At 35.0% G+C, this 16,402-nt stretch overlaps 1 protein-coding gene across 5 annotated transcripts in view; it reads left to right on the top strand.

The window, feature by feature from the left end:
• Positions 1 to 3,679: 3,679 nt before the first annotated feature.
• Positions 3,680 to 16,402, top strand: part of LOC121315517 (rho-associated protein kinase 2-like) — a 58,476-nt gene continuing 45,753 nt past the window's right edge. For 2 of the 5 annotated variants that reach the window (XM_041249667.1, XM_041249666.1), the window contains exon 1: positions 3,681 to 4,590. In XM_041249667.1, the coding sequence (XP_041105601.1) occupies positions 4,492 to 4,590 (99 nt within the window). In that variant the 5' untranslated portion in view covers positions 3,681 to 4,491. Of the gene's footprint in view, positions 4,591 to 16,402 lie in introns of all 5 variants that reach the window. The other 3 variants (XM_041249665.1, XM_041249670.1, XM_041249669.1) reach the window with 3 other exon arrangements.

The raw sequence follows: 16,402 nt of genomic DNA, 5'->3' as shown, positions 1-16,402 counted from the left end.
AATATATATAGCCGGTCCTATTTTATGTCATATATATTATATATATATCTAATCAACCCCAGCCACCTGAACACAATGAACCCAGGCAGGTAGGGGACCCCATCCCTGCCAATTTCTATAAGAGCTTTGCTCTGCCATATTTTATTTAACACAGTGTAATGAAAGAAACTAGAAAATTATGTCACAAGAAGTCTACAAAAAGTAGTACAGTATTTCATGTTAGATTTCAAAATGCAAAATATTTCAATTTGCCAGTTTTTCGTGAAGTAATTTGCCAGTTTTTCGTGAAGTATGGAAAACTTCAAAGTGGTGTGTAATTAAATATGTTAATGTAACATTATTCAACAGATTTTCTTTGGCTTTATGAAGCTTACTTCTACAGGGTGATATACAACTTTTGGCCACTGCTGTAAACTGAATTGCTTTCACGAGAACAAAGATAAGATAAAAGCTTTTATGTGGGGAACTCCTGGATTCTGGAATCAGTTACCATTTGACATTTGAAATGCAGCTTCACTGGGTACATTTAAATATTTGAGTCATAATTAACTTTCTTGCTTAAAGTATATGCAATCACTAATTGGATGGATTCCCCTTGTTAAGTTGTTTTGAAAATGCTCCTTCGTTTAATATATTATAATTAGAATATATAATATTATATATATATATATATATTCTATATAATATAGATATATATAATATATACTACGAGATAAGAGATATATATCTATATATATATATAGTATATATATATATCACAATATATATATATATATATACACTATATATATATATCTATATCTATAGTGTATAGAGAGAGAGCTAGAGATCTCTCTTCTGTAAGTATTCATAGAATTCGATCCAATGCTATACCTGTTTGAGGAAAGCATTAAAATCTTCATTAAAAACTGAAAGGTAATTATTTTAGGATTTTTAAAGGATTAAGAAATAAAGTAGTCAGGGAAATACATAACGCAAAGGCAGAATATTTTATTAATATAATAAATGAAGCTAGAGGAAACAGTAAAATGATATGGAGACATTTAGATTGTCTAACTAAAGTAAAAGGACAACATGTACATGTGGGATATCAACAAAAAGTGCAAATAAAATAGTGACTGGCTGAAACTTTTGATGATTTTTTCATTATTCAGTGAGGAGTTGACCTTGAATTCTGAAGTAGTTAAAACACAAAATGTTGAACTAATTACTGAGGGGAAGCCTGTATTTGTTCTAGAAAGGTATCTGAGGTTGAGGTGATAAAAATCTTGAGTCTTTACATCGATCAAGGTTTAGAAACTTGTACGGTCTCAATGCTGTCTTTGTACAGAAGTATAGGGATGTACTGGCTAGACCTTTGACTTACTTGATTAATCTCTCTGTTTTAAAAGGTATGTTTCCTGAAGATTGGAAACCTGCTGTAATCATTCCAATATATAAATCTGGCAACTCTGAATTATAGACTGATCAGTATTCTTTCAACATTATTTAAAGCAGTGGTGAGCAATTCTGGTCGTGGAGGGCCAGTGTCCCCTTTGGTTTTTGTTCCAACTGTACCCTAAATGATTTAATTGGACCAATTAAGTGCTTATTAGAAGTATATGGTCAGCTGATATATCATTTGGGGTCTGCAAATTTTTTTCAGTCGTTATAGTTTGGATTTAGACCAAAAGTACTCTACCGAATCCACAAATTGCTTTTTCTTAGAGAAGATAGAAACGAATTTGGATAAAGAGGTCTGATTGGGGCTGTGTTTTTAGACTAAAGAAGACATTTGACATAGTTAACCATTGTGTTCATCTCTCTAAATGACAGAGATTCAGTTTATCACAACTGGCATTGAAATGCGTTTAATCCTATTTAAAGGACAGGACTGAGTGTGTTTTAATTAACAATGTTAAATAGTTAATGTTAAAATGTGTTAGTGCAATCCCACGGGGTCAGTGATGGGACCTTTATTTTTGGGTCTGTATATTAAGGACCTCTCTGAGGTGTGCCCAGGTGCAGTTTTGCAGATGTAGTGCTGTATGCACTGAGGCAGCTTCTACATTGACAGCATATGAAGAATATATCCAACTGGCTTAATTTTTTATGTTTGACTCTAAATTAAAAAAAAAAAAAACAGTTAGTATGTGTTTCTCCATAAGGCAATTAAGGACTAGTAATTTTGATGTCTAAATTGATCGTGAAGTTATTGAGGTAGTCTCCAAAGTTAACTTTTTAAGAATTATTATTCATTGACATTTGAAATTTGATAGGCACATTAAAAGGGTTAGGAGGACAGTTAAAATGAACTTAGCATATTTTAGACATATTAGAGGTCATTAAACCACCAAAGCTGCTAAACTATTCATACACACTATGATCTTCACACATTTATCATATTGTATTACCTCCTGATCTCAAGCAAGTGAATCAGTAATTAAACCAATACATTCTCTTTATAAGCAAGCTCTAAAAATCTTAGATAAAAAACCTGCGAGATACCCTCACTCTCACATTTTGACTGAGTACCAGTTGCTGAGTTTTGATAATTATGTCAACTTTTCATATGAGAAAATGATAGTTAAAATTTTTCGTGGATTATGTACTCCACCCTTAAAGGAATTTATGAAAAAGCTACTAATAGCCTCACACGGGAAGCTGTGTGTGGGAATTTTAGAGTGGAAAGGCATAGAACAGCATTAGCCAAAAACATCTCTCTCTGTAAGAGGTACTTTATTCTGGAACTCACTTCCTTCTGAAATTAAGGTCTTTAAAATATTTTGTAATAAACTTAAGGTTCGGTTGAAACATAAACAATTATGCACTTATTAGTTTATTCGGGATATAGTTGAATTTGAATTGTGTATATTGGATAATTATATTATATTAATTGTACTATAGCTTGATCACGTAAGCTGTTTACTGTTATGTATTTTAATAGGTACTTTATAACTTTAATGTTGTATGTATTTTTAATCAAATATTCAATAGTTTAGAGTAGAAGTAATATGGAGATTTATTACATTTGTCATCAATGTCTGCCAATAGAAATTAGCCTACTGGCTAAATTGAAAATGCAATGCATCTTATGTCATGGATGTGACACTTATGTTATAATTGTATGTGTCCCTGATAAATACACACAATAAATAAATAAATACAATTGATAGACTCCCAAATCCTCTATAGATGTTTGAGATTGATCACTTCTGCCTGCACTTATTTTACTTCAACATAATTGACAGGATATATCATTGCTTTAAAAGCAAAATCATTTTATTACCAAGTTCCGTTACAATTAGGTAACAGGTTCAACAGATATATGCAAAAATGTAAATGTGAAAATACAGTACAGATGGACCGGAGGGATGTACAGACATCTCCATATAATAATAATACATGTCATCAATGAAACCCAAAAGCAGACAGGAAACCGCAGGTTATCGCTAGATAATAAAATGCAAGACACAATATCTGACTCATCTAGCCTAATAGAACAGACGAGTTTTACTGACGAATGTAGTTCGGGGCAAAAGAGTTGTCTTACGGTCCTTCCTAATTTTAAAACAGAACTTCACGTCACACGCTGTGCAGGCAGATCCGTTTGGGAAGCACAAGATAAATATAACTAGTGACTGAAGAATCAAAAAGTGTGAGCATGTACTGAACTGGTAGTAAATATATTCCAGCCTGCAGCATCATCGATAGCTCATTCTCTCAGAAAAATTTAGTGAATGAGTAAGGCCAACGCTATTCTTCGTGAGCAGAATACCTTCGGTTTAGCAGAGGAGGCTGTTGGATTCATGGAAAGAGGAGGGTTGTGGGTAAAGGAGGTTGTGTCTGTGTGTTGATGTCAGAAGAGTGAGAGTTGGAGAAAAGTATGGAGGACAAGAGGAGGTAGCACTTAAACCAACTGACATAATGTAGAAACAAATTACACTGAAAAGCTGAGAGGAAAAAAAAGACGACTTTTCCTACGGAGGCACACCCGTCAGTATCAGAAGAGATCTGTCTGAATTAAAACGGCTGCTTCTCTCGTTTCCCAACAGGAGTATGTTTGAGTTTACGTTGCATTTGGTGAAAAAGAAACAATTTTTTTTATTTTTTATTCTCATGCCTATTATTGAAAATAATACATTTGAAATTGACGGGAGAGGCAGTCCAGTCCGCCAAAATTGGGAGAGCAAAGAAAACGCCCTGTTGGTTGGAGCTTATTAAAACCCTTTACGCCGGTGAAACACTGCTTTTTTGAAAATGTTAGGGCTTTCCCGTAGACTCCGTGTCGTTTTGGGCAGTGTTTAATTTTTGTCAAGTTTTTTTTTTCTCCCCCCACCCTGACCAGAGACAGTCAGTTTCTCACGGCGGCCTCTCAGAGCCTCGTTTTTTAGGCCCAGGGGCACTGACTGATAACAAAGAGATAGTTTAACAGAGACATTCCTCAGGAATTTGATCAAGGAAAGGGTTACACTATTTCTGGAAAAGGACAGACTTGTTAAAAGTGTTAAAATGTCGGCCTCGGCGGAGAAATGTGTAGAAACCCGGCAGAGACAACTGGAAGCCATGATCAAGGATCCCAGGTCTCCAATCAATTTTGAAAGTTTACTGGTAAGTTTTCAGTAATATGATTAATATTTAAACAGTTAATGTTTTCTTTTCATTTTCTTTTAGCTCGGCGCTACAGCTAAGCGTTACAACATAAACTGAATTGAGCGAGTTTTACATTTTTCAATTCTGTCTTGCAATAAAAATAGGAATGACACACCTCATTTAGAAATGTACAAACAGGAATGCTGTTTTTTTTTTTTTTTTTTTTTTTTTTTTTTTTTCCTGCTTAAATGTTTAATTCCCCCATTCATCTGACTTTAAAAAAACAACAACAACAAAAAAAAAAAAAAAAACAATTTTGTATTGACGTGAGTGCGTATGTTATGCTGCAACATACCGACGAACTTACAATATTATGTGTCAAATACAGTTGTTTCTATCTTTTTTACTTGTGTTAACATATTAAAGATAGAGGCCTGACATCGATGTCATTTAGTGGTATTTTGTATGTATGCCATATACACGTCAAAATATTTGTACAATACGCCGTAAGTCACGTATAAAATTGCACAATTGGAACAATGTCAGATTACTGAACGCGATTGCTTTTGTTCCGGTAAAACGTAACCAAGTAAATATTTACTACAAGTATTATTTCCCAAATTCCTTTGTGTTAAAAAATGTTTTGCACATATACAAAATGTGGTCAAATAAATATATTACGGTAGCTAAATTAAAGAAAATATAACCAATAAGTTACGAGTAGCCCCCCAAATTAATTCAAAAGCAGACTGTAGTTAACAAGTTCTTTATATTAATAAAAGTACTGCACCCAAGCCCTGAAGTATTTCAGTGTACTATGAACTTTGTCTCTGAATGGTGTACCTATCACCGATTGAAAAATATGACCTTTTAATAGCAGAACAAGTCGTTGGCTAAGTTTGTTCAGTGGCTTACTATAGGAAATCAAACTGAGCCAGAGGAGTTGTGTTTGTTGAAAGTTAGTTTCCCCAGGGCATTTTCTGTGTCTGATATTCAAATTGCAACACAGTTTAAGAGGGTGACTTTTTAAGTACGACCTATTAAAGCATGTTGTATTAGCTAAAGTGGGTAAACACTGGTAAACGTATGTCAATATAATGTTAAGTTCGTCACTTACGGTAGCAGAACAAGTTAATAAGAATCAACCATTTTAACAATGTATTTTCTTGTTTTATTATGTTCATCTTTAAATGTACGCGTAAATCCACATGAATTGAATATTTTCATTCGTCTTGTAACAGTTAATTCAAAATTATTCAATGTACATGAACATCATAACATTTGAGACCAGATCTGAAGTTTTAGTGACACTATTTACTGGTACCAAAATACTGTCAGTATGTCTATGCCTATGACATGGCAAGCAAACTGGAGGAATAACGAGTAAGAACTACTGGTCTTAATGGTGTAATACTGTACCTTGTGGAAAAATATCTGTTCTCCAGTGTCCAGAGGACATTAAGCTAAGCCTCCATAACAATATTTTGGAGACAGCCTTTTGTAATAAAGGTAGCTATTAGACTGATTTAAACTTAACATTGTCATACTTTGTTTTCTATTGAGTAAAAAGGGCTTCATTGTACTGTATGATTGATTTGAAGTTTCAATATATTGAAAGCCCATTGATCCAGGTTTGTGAATACTGTCCTGCCAACAGGAGAAGGTTTTTTTCCTTTTGGAAGAAGTGTAATCGATGCTGACCTAGTTTAGAAATCTGCTTTAAAATCAGTTTTATTATACATTTATGTAGTTTACCCAGTTTTGTATTTTATCAGGTCCAACAAAAGACAGACTTCTACTGTATCATATAGGAAAAATAGCACTGCCTGCACTGTCTTAACTCTGTAAAATAAGCAGGCCTACATCTAAGTTTGTTCCCCAATGTTTCCTTAAAAAAATGCTCTTGAGTTGTTCCTCATGTACAAGATGAGCCCAGTTAGACTGGACTAGAAGGGGGTTTGCCTAACACAGTACAGTAAATATCACCAATGTGTGTTCTCAAATGAATATGCTCATACCGTAGATCTATTAATGATGTATAATGTATGTTAGACCAACTGTTTTTATGGCTCTTGCTCTGTTAACACAATTGTATTAACAGGGTGCTTTGTGGCTTCTTGCTCTTCTTCCACAACAGTTGCATTCTAGACCCCCCAACTGCAGTGCTTGAGTTGGACCGTTTTTGGCAGCCAGCATATGCTATATTAAAATTCCTCTGTCACATCACATTCAACCAAAGAGTGTTTAACACAAGAGAAAGGACTAAATATGGTTTTGAGTCGATTGCCACATTGTTGTTCTACACGTAAGAGTGTGTCAGCTCCCTGAACTCTTCATACTGTCCTATTTTTGTTATATTTAAGTTGGAAAATGAAGGTGAATCGAAGAAAACGTTTCAATTTCAGCGAGACAAAACACAGCAGATTGTGCAAGACATAGGAATGCTAAGTGCTCTGTGTTTTCTCTCCTGCATCTCTCTCATTTGTTCCTTTCTCCACTAAATTTCAATTAAATCTTTGGGCATATGCCAGCCATAGTAATTTGAGAACGTATGCATACCGTACCTCGTGGTAATTCATGTGGTTGTGTGGTTATACATCACCCACCAAACTCCCTTGTCCAGATTAGATGAGTTATAGAGAAACTTGTGAAATTAAATACTTTACAAGTTTCAATATCATACAAAATCCAGTTATTGTTAAACAGCTTTTCAATTGATCTTTATAGTTTTGTACCTGTTGTCTGCTTAATACTGTAATAATACAAAATAAAAATGGCTGCTATGGTGTGGTATGGCGGCAGTACGAGATGCAGATTGGAGGCATACACCCTATTAAAAAAAAAAAAAAAAAAAGTGTTTCCTTTTAAAATAAATTTGTTTTTCTAGTCGATTTGTTAAAAAGGAATGGGCCTGTTCTAAGGGTAAAGTGTAGATAAGTGTTTCAGTCCTCTTAAATATGTGCTTTATAAATGAACTTTCAATGCAGTGCCTACAAATCATGTCATAGGTTATTCATGATTTTTTTTATTTAATAATGTAGTTATGTTACATTCTTTATTTTTCAAAGTACTGTTGCAAGTTTCTAATCCTGCGCTCTACAGTAGGCTTTTACCCAGTCCTGTTTTTCAGGACTGCCCTCTATGAAATATATTGCTTAAATAATCAGGAGCCAGGAGTTAGATCAGTCAGACTCCTAAACTGTTCATCTGCTATTGCTGAATGAAATCCTCCTTAAGTGAACCTACAGACTCAGGTGAAGCTTACTTGAGCTGTGTTGAGTGCAGTCTCTATTAGGAGATGATTTAGCATCTGCCTGATTTCTTACATTCCTGGTACCTGGTCATTTCATTAATATAACTAAACAGAGGTAGTTTTGGAAATCAGAACTAGGTGCAGTACAAACTTTGCAACAATTTTGTAAGTTGTAAAAATAACTAACAAGTTACTTTATAATACTCGGTAGGTTCAGCTAAATGAGACGCTTATGTCTGCATCCTTATGACATGCACTGCTGTCCTTCTAGTCTGGTAGGCAATGTACTGTACAGGCACAAGTGGTACAGTTTAGACTAATTGCATTCCATATTTCACATCAATCTCAGCAAGTGTGATGGCTTGTTTTGCTTCTTTGAACAAGAAGAAAAAACAACACTGCATTTTTTGCAGATTCAAAAAATACTTAAATCGGGAGATTTGCTAAAGAGTTCAGTCCTGTGTGAGCCATGTTGTTTTTTCTCTACCTTTTATTCTAAATGGGCTGGAGTCAGCACTGTGAATCTAAATGGCAATCTTTTCTGTAAAATACTATTGGCAAAAGGGAGAAATTGCTGACTACTGGCAATTTAACAACATTTACTTAGCAGGCATATAATGGATTCTACATTTTCTTTTTAGATTTAGTACAGTAGCTTTGTATTTAATGAATTGCAGAATCAATTAGTACACTACAGGGCACAGTCAGGCCATGATTATAGCTATTTGGGGAGTTCATGTACATCTTATCTTTTTCAGTATTCTCAAAAGCTTCTCATATTAGCACTTAACATCAACTGTAAGTGATCATCTTTTTATTCGTTTAGTGGTCTGCAGCTGACTTGTGCACATTTTGCAACATACAGTAAAGGGCATCTTTAAGTGCTAAAAGGCCTTGGTTTTCAGCTCACCTTAGACTTCACGTTAGATTAGTGAACAACCTTTTAATTTTGCAGATCATGCTGGTACTGTACATTTCTTGTAGTGAAATACAAACCCAAATAAAAAAAGCAAAGCCATTTTTATGAATGAGTAGATATTGTTTTAGAATTCAGAGATGTAGACCACAGTTCTGAGCTATTTGTTTGAACAACATCTTCATTTCTGTAAATGACAAGTGACAGGAAATTAGAATCTCACTATCTTTTAAAGACCTGTACTAATCAACAATCAATATATTTTTTATATGATTTTGTTACATCATTGTCTTCTTGATGCATAAATATGTATGTTGATTGCTTTAATCAACTACTTCATCTGAGGGATTATTCTTATTTTATTTTTTTAAATCTTAATGTTAATAGGTAAAAAAAAAAAACTTTTAAATTGCATGCAGACAATATGTGGATTCAGTATCAGTTGGTGGTTGAAAGCGGGCAGGCAACTGGATATTATTTAAGACTTAATATTGAAAAAAGAGGGGCACTTGTCCTTAACTTTTTGTGAAGAAAATTTTCTGAAGATTGAAATGGCAAGAGATGCTGAGATGTAGAGTAGCAGGGTGGGTTGAATGAGTAGCTGCAGGAAGCTCAGGCTCCTGTGCCAGCTGTTGCATCAGTCTTTGTGTTTCTAGGATTTACATACCATTCTGGGGCATACGTACCATTCTAGGGCGTAGCTTTCATAGGAAAAGGTTGTTGAAACCTTGATTGTTAAGTAAGAGACACACATTTTGACTTTTTATCTAAAGAGAGTCCTGGGGTACTGTAAACAGTATAGTGGTCATTTGTGTTCTTTTGTCACGCTTGCATGTATACTGTACATAGAGAATCGCTTATCCACTTGTTAGAGAGCATCACAACCTGGGGGGTGTACTGTTATGTAGTGCTGTAATGTTGCAGCTTGACTTGTGCATTCGGTGGGTGTACTGTGTAGGTTATCATGTGGATTGAGCTTTTTCATGATTTCACTGATATCTTACTGTAGCTATAATTTTGTAATGTCGTTACATCAGGTGGCGGGGAGCTATGTTACTGGCACACCTGCCTTCCTGGTTACTCTTTTTTTTTTTTTTTTTTTTGTTACTCAATACACAGTACACGTGCTAACATGCTTAAAAGACGTCATTGTGGTCATAAGTCTGTTAATCACACATACAATGTCAAGGCCTGGAGTGAACATTACATTTTACAGTGTAGTGATGCAGTACAACAGATGAACCAAAACTATTAATAAGATGACTGTTTGAGCATTTAATGTTAACTACACTCTGTCTTCCTATAGACCAACTACTGCACCACTAAATTAATTCCTGAGAGAGTCCCATCTGGATTGAAGCGTTTTTAGAATTCAATATCGTTATGTTTTGCACTGCCCCTCCTTTTGAAAGTATGCATAAAACTATTACTCCTTGTTTTGGTAGTCTTAAAGCATGGTCACACAAGCAACTTTTGTTGACGGCAAGAAGAGATGACAGTTGTTGCCCTGAATCGTGCAGTGGTCACACGGTCAACAAACCTACAGTCAATGTTTGGGTGATTTTAGCAAACCAATCATAAACCTTCTTACGTGAATAAAAATGCCATCGCGAAGGAAGGCTGCTACAGCTGTGCTTCTAGTACTGAGTGCTGGGTTCACCCTCGAGGTAATGAGGCATGGCAATCTAGGCTACTTTAAAAATGTAATGAAAGAGAACGTTACTAGTTTTCAAAGGTAGTTCTCAGATTAAAAAAATTGAAAAAAATCATTCACAATTAAAATAAAACAAAATGTGGATGAAAATGGGTAGTCATAATTTGAAGTCCTGAAATAGGAATCTTTGTCAAAACTTAAACAGAATAAACAAATGTCTTAAGCTGTCTACACAACCTTTTGCGACCAGTGCAGTAATGTATGTTTAACAACGATTAATCGTACCCCATACTATTGAAACTAGAGCAGGGTAATAAAAGTAAAACGTGATCTTATGATAAATGCATAAAAATACATGCAACTAATATTATAAATTCAGTCTATGATTAAAAATCAGAAAACTCACATTTTAAATTTAAAATGCGATTCTTACCAGAGAAACGCTCCCCAAGTTCGGCGGATAGCTTTTGAAGAGTAGCTTCCTTTAGTTCCCGTTTAAAATAATTGCTGTCTTTTTGTTTGCCATAAAAAGTGATTTTTATGAAAAGTCTGTCAACCTTTTTTCTTTTTTAGATCATGTGTTCCAACGTGCATTGAACATGCGACTAGGATTGGCTGGAATACATTTTGTTGCTTTCGTGTTGCCAGAAAAATACAACCTATTCTGGTCAACCGGTTGCCAGAACGCTGTCCTCTTGTTGACTTTGTGTGGACCGTGCCAGTCACTCAAGGCAACACATGGGAGACAGCTGTTGCCGCCTTGTTGCGTCAACAAACATGTGTGTGACCAAGACTTTACAGTAAGCTATTTGAGCAACTTGCACACTGTATCTCGCCATTACAACAACTTGGGTTATTATAGTTGTTGGTGAGCACGTAACATTCTAAAGGATTATCTGTTGTGACAAGATTGGTATTTTAATTATTTTGTGAAAATTGAGTGTCAGATGTTGGATAAGGTAAATTACTGTAGAGTAGTGGTAATTTAAGTAAAAGTACCCTAATACCCTCAACAACTAGTAGTTAGATCCAGAAGTACTGATCGTGGTCTACTCGTTATTTTTATACCCATTTTTAAATTATTTTCTATCATGTAAAAAGATTTAACACCAAGTATTTTAAAATACATGATGTATTCATGTCTTCTTTTTTGATGTCTTGATTTTGGACTGTACACCAGGCAGGATTCTACTGAGTGATGTCCCTTATTGTAGCCTAGTACAGTAACTTTTCACTCTATGCATGTTTTCAGACAATGAATGACTAATGATCTTAAAAGAAAAAATAAAAAAATTGTTTGTTTTAGGTAAACTAGCCTTAAGGCTGTTGTGCTGATGATCATCTGTTCAGCATCACAAATTCAATCCCTGTCTATCTCAGTGAGCGTGAACACTGGGTGAGGTCATCCTCTGTCTCTCTCTGCTTATTGAAGAGACTGGATGGTAGGCAATTAGTGAAGAGGATTGCAAACACTTGAAGTGTAATAGAGGTTTATCAAGAGAGGATGCTCTTTGACTGTACTATAAAAACCTGTGGTTACCTTGTGAATCTTGGATAAAGTAGATAATTCAGCATTGACTATTCTATGTAGAGGCAGGTGTGGCCAGAAATCAACAGTTTTTTTCTGTAGTAACAGGCATGCACTAACTACATTTCATCTCCTAATGTCAGAATCCTGAGTTGGACCATTCAGTTTGAAATGTTGCATGACAGCGTGCAGTTTTTAAGAGTCTCGAGTTAGGGTTCAGGGTTATAAGGCTTGATCATTTTAGCCAAAAGTGAAATGAACGTTTCACAAATGACTTTTGGTCTTTTTAAATTATTTATTACGAACTCTGATGCAGTACCTAACTAGAATTGAGCATATACTGTCATTAGTCCTGGTATGTTGACAAGTTGTTCTAAAAGTAAATAAATAAAAACAAATTCTACTGCTTCAATTACTGAGATATTGTTTCCTGTTTGTCTAACTTTCAAGAATTTCACTGCCTCTATGGAATGTTAACTGTTCACTGTCATTGATCCCTTCATTGCAAAATGTCATGTTTCAGAAAGTCAGTACTTGCTGTATCTGTTCTGTAGAGTTGAAGTGTCATAGCCTCACATACATTTCTAGAATGAAGAACTGACTAACTGGAAACTAGTTAAATGACTGCTAGGGACCCTTAACCCATTAAGTGCCATTCTCCTCATTTGCGGACAGATAATTTTTTGGAGCATTTTTGACTGGCATGTTTTGAATTCTTTTTTACATAAATTATATAAACGTCAGGGCTTAAATTAAATTTTTGTGTGCTTTTCCCCCTATGCTGCAGCCAGTGGGGGAGGGATTCCAAAATTAAGGGGGAATGGCAAAAAAAGGCACTTTTGCATATAAAATTATATTATTTTTTTACTGCGTCATCATTCACACTGGTGTTGCTTTAAAATAAGCTGCTTTCAGGAGACCTATCAGCTGTTCATCCCTGTGAGACAGAGCACTCTCCATTGCTTTTGCCATTGCCTGACGTGCCTTTCTTTTAAACCAGCGCTCCATTTCATTTTTTTAAACTCTTTAGACAGCCCTATCTCTGCCTGTTTTTCACTTTTTTAATTTATGTATGTTTAACTACTGGATAGTTTGGATTGCATGCATGTAACATATCAAATGAAAGGCCACAAAATGTCCTTTCATTGTGAAAGTTGCAACAGGATCAGACATACTATATGTGGTAGAGATGAGAATATGTCACTGCTATATATATTGTAATCATAGATGAGCTAAGCTTAAAATGTCCAGCACTACTTCTATTTATTTTTTAACCAAAACTACTCAAAATGTGCTCATAGTGCTTTCTTCATTGACACCCACTCCTTGGATTGTTTTAGCATTTCGGGCATTCTAAATTGGGTGGAAAATACAGTAGCTTGGTGTCTTCAAATATCTCTACAGGATTTTCTCGCACTGAGTTGCAGTTATGCGGGAGCAACTTGGAAAATGCGCGATTCCTGCGCTGAAATTCAAGCCCAGAACGTTAATGTTCAAAACTGTATTGCTAAACCCAGCATGTATTTGGTCAAACTGTATGTCATTTACCTGTTAAACGTCAGTACCATTGCATCTTTCAAGCCATAATCAATCAGTTTAGAGATTGGTTCAGTTATATTCAGAATACCCTAAAATCTACATCACCTTTGGGTCCTGATGGACATTGCTATTTCTTAATTTGCAATTAGAAGTTAAATATACTTTCAGTTCTGGACCAGATGTGCACCTTCCTGAGTGAGTGCACAGAAGCAAGAGGGTAACATCAGCTGGGGTGGAGTTGATTTACACTATTCAAAGTGGCATATCATTTGAAAGTGTGAGGAAAGAGCTTTAAAATGAGCACAGAATGTCGTGTGTTTTTTTTTGGTTTTTTTTTGGTCAAAACGATTGGACTTCATATCTTAGGGAAGTAAAGATCACTTTGGCACCCAAAAAATCAGTGTCTTTCAATTTCTAAATATTGTACCATCAACAAGACCACTGACTTGTTTATTTCAGTAGGTGACATTTTGGCTGTATCAATAGTGATGCAACTTCTGTAATATGAGAGTAATTGAGTTATTTTTTTTTTTTTAATGTATTAAAACATTCCAGTTAATGCACTCTGCAAGGGCTTGTCTTTTAAATGCCCTTAAGTTGACTTCAGCATGTAATATTGAGTTGGGAAGTGGGAACCTATACAGCCCAGACAGAAACAATTGTTTACAACTTGGATTTAACGTTCAAGAAAGATAAATTGCATTGTCAAGTATTGTCTCAGACCACTGTAGCGTAGTTGAATTTGTACAGTATTTATATTGCAGAAGACTTTTACAAAGCTCATTGCTCTATATTAAATCTGTTCTGGGTTTGAGACTGCATTACTGGGTTACTTGTAGTTAATGTAATACCACAAATCACTAATGGGACAAATCACATTTATAGGATGGAGCCATTGTAAAAACAAGTTTGGAAACCCTGAATGGGGCTTTATTTCAGGATGAAACAAAGGGTACATTTTGACCTTTTGAAGGTTCGGAACACATTACCGAAGGAAGGTTGGAACCTTCGGTGGTACTCATTTGCATAATTTACTGGAAGCCACTATAGCTGCTTGTTTATATTTGATTGAAAATGCTATTTTACAGGTAATCCATATACATGGAATAAAACGTTCACATGTAGTTTAGAAATAAGTGCTGTGGAATACTTTTTTTATATAATTTGAATAAAAAATAAAAATAAAGGTTTATTTACTGTAAAACTTTAAATAAATTTGCAATATTTGCCAGTAGTCCTGACGCCTATTTGAGACTCAGAGTTTTATTATGTAAGATCACTAACATCTGCAAATACTTGATGCAAGCATGAAAAATCTGCCCTCACACAACCTTATAGAAACGACATAAGTAAATTACAGAATTGCGGCACGTCATTAAAGGTTGTGTCAGTGGGTAATAACAGTTTTTGTACTGTAATAATAAAAACAGTAAAATCCACTAGAAAGCCCTGTAAATCAGAACATAAGGGTGCATTAAGGTAGGCTTGCAGCACAATAAGGAAACAAACATTGTTTTAAAATTAATAAAAGCAATGAGTGTCATGCTTTATTAACACACATTTATTTATTCTTCACCCTCAAAACGTGTACATTGGTAAGCATGGACAGTCGATGAACAATTAACCAGCAATGAATCTTCATTTCAAAACAACCATGTGAAATACTGTGTTACTGTAATACAAAAAATAAGTTCTGTTGGCCCACAACACACTAAAAAATGCTTCAAACTGTTAAAAGGTTAACAATATAATCAATACAAGTACCAGTTTTATCACAAAATCAAAGCAAAAGTGACTAATTTGTTTTTATAATGTGTACATTGATAAATTAGAACATTGGAAAAGGAGCAAAATACAAATATTCATTGCAAGACTCAAATGCACGAAATACTGTTAATACAAAAAAAGTAAACACGTACAAATACACACAGGCAACCCTGTTAATATCAGAAAACAAGTTTGTATTTTACTTACTGGATTTGAAATGAATAATGTCATTTAAAAAAAGTACTTGTGTACTGGGTATTCAGGACATATTTTACTGAAGCATTACAACCTCTGTCCCACCCCCCCCCCCCCCACCCCACCCCCAGTGCTTTTGATACTATACCCTGCTCCATTTAAAATCACCTTTAAATTCCTGGCTACCGAACAAACCTCCGAACACAGCCATAGTCTTACTGCTCCTTGTTACCTTGCTAATTGTTAACAGTAGCTAAAGAAATCCAGCAACATTTACTGTGCACCATATGCCTTTTTGCTAGGCTGGTGCTACAGTAGGTTTTGGGCAGAGAATCATCGTTTTTATTTAGAAGGTATATTTATTTATTCAAGGGAACAAGTAAAGTGTAGTGGAAAGTCTGAAAGAGAACCACTAGTACTTGGCAACATGTCATACCTGTTTTAGTCTTCATTTGAAAAATGTTTCTACTGTTACCATAGCTTATTGTTTCCTTGTTCTTTTGAGGCACACAAATGATCCTTACACATTTTATTTTTTATAAAGTAGAACAATAATATATTTTAATAAGCATTAGAGCAGTGACAACACTGAAGTACCTGTCTACTGTACTTTCATCTACAGTGCTTTATAAACCGTATCATAATCACAGAACACACTTTGACATACTGTATTATCCTTCTGCTGTAGCTGGTAGCTTTCCAGGTGCCTTCCACTGAATGTTTTGGTGCACATTCTTTTAACGTCTGGTAATATTATTGATACAGACAGTGTGGTGTCTTTACATCCATAAAAATACTGTTTTCAGAATGATTTCATATTTAAGGATAGTCCTTTTGATTTTCATAACCATGATACACAAGTTTGTATTCTCTCAGTGGCAGAATTTAGTGCTACGATTTACACCCGTTGAATGACCTGGTTCTTTACAGTTACACTGCTGTATTCTATGATTCTCTCGCGCACCATTGCATGTGATG

Source organism: Polyodon spathula, chromosome 5 (assembly GCF_017654505.1).
Source record: "Polyodon spathula isolate WHYD16114869_AA chromosome 5, ASM1765450v1, whole genome shotgun sequence".
Taxonomy (NCBI): domain Eukaryota; kingdom Metazoa; phylum Chordata; class Actinopteri; order Acipenseriformes; family Polyodontidae; genus Polyodon; species Polyodon spathula.
Note: the sequence above shows the minus strand (reverse complement) of the source record. Positions and strands in the feature narration are given on the sequence as shown.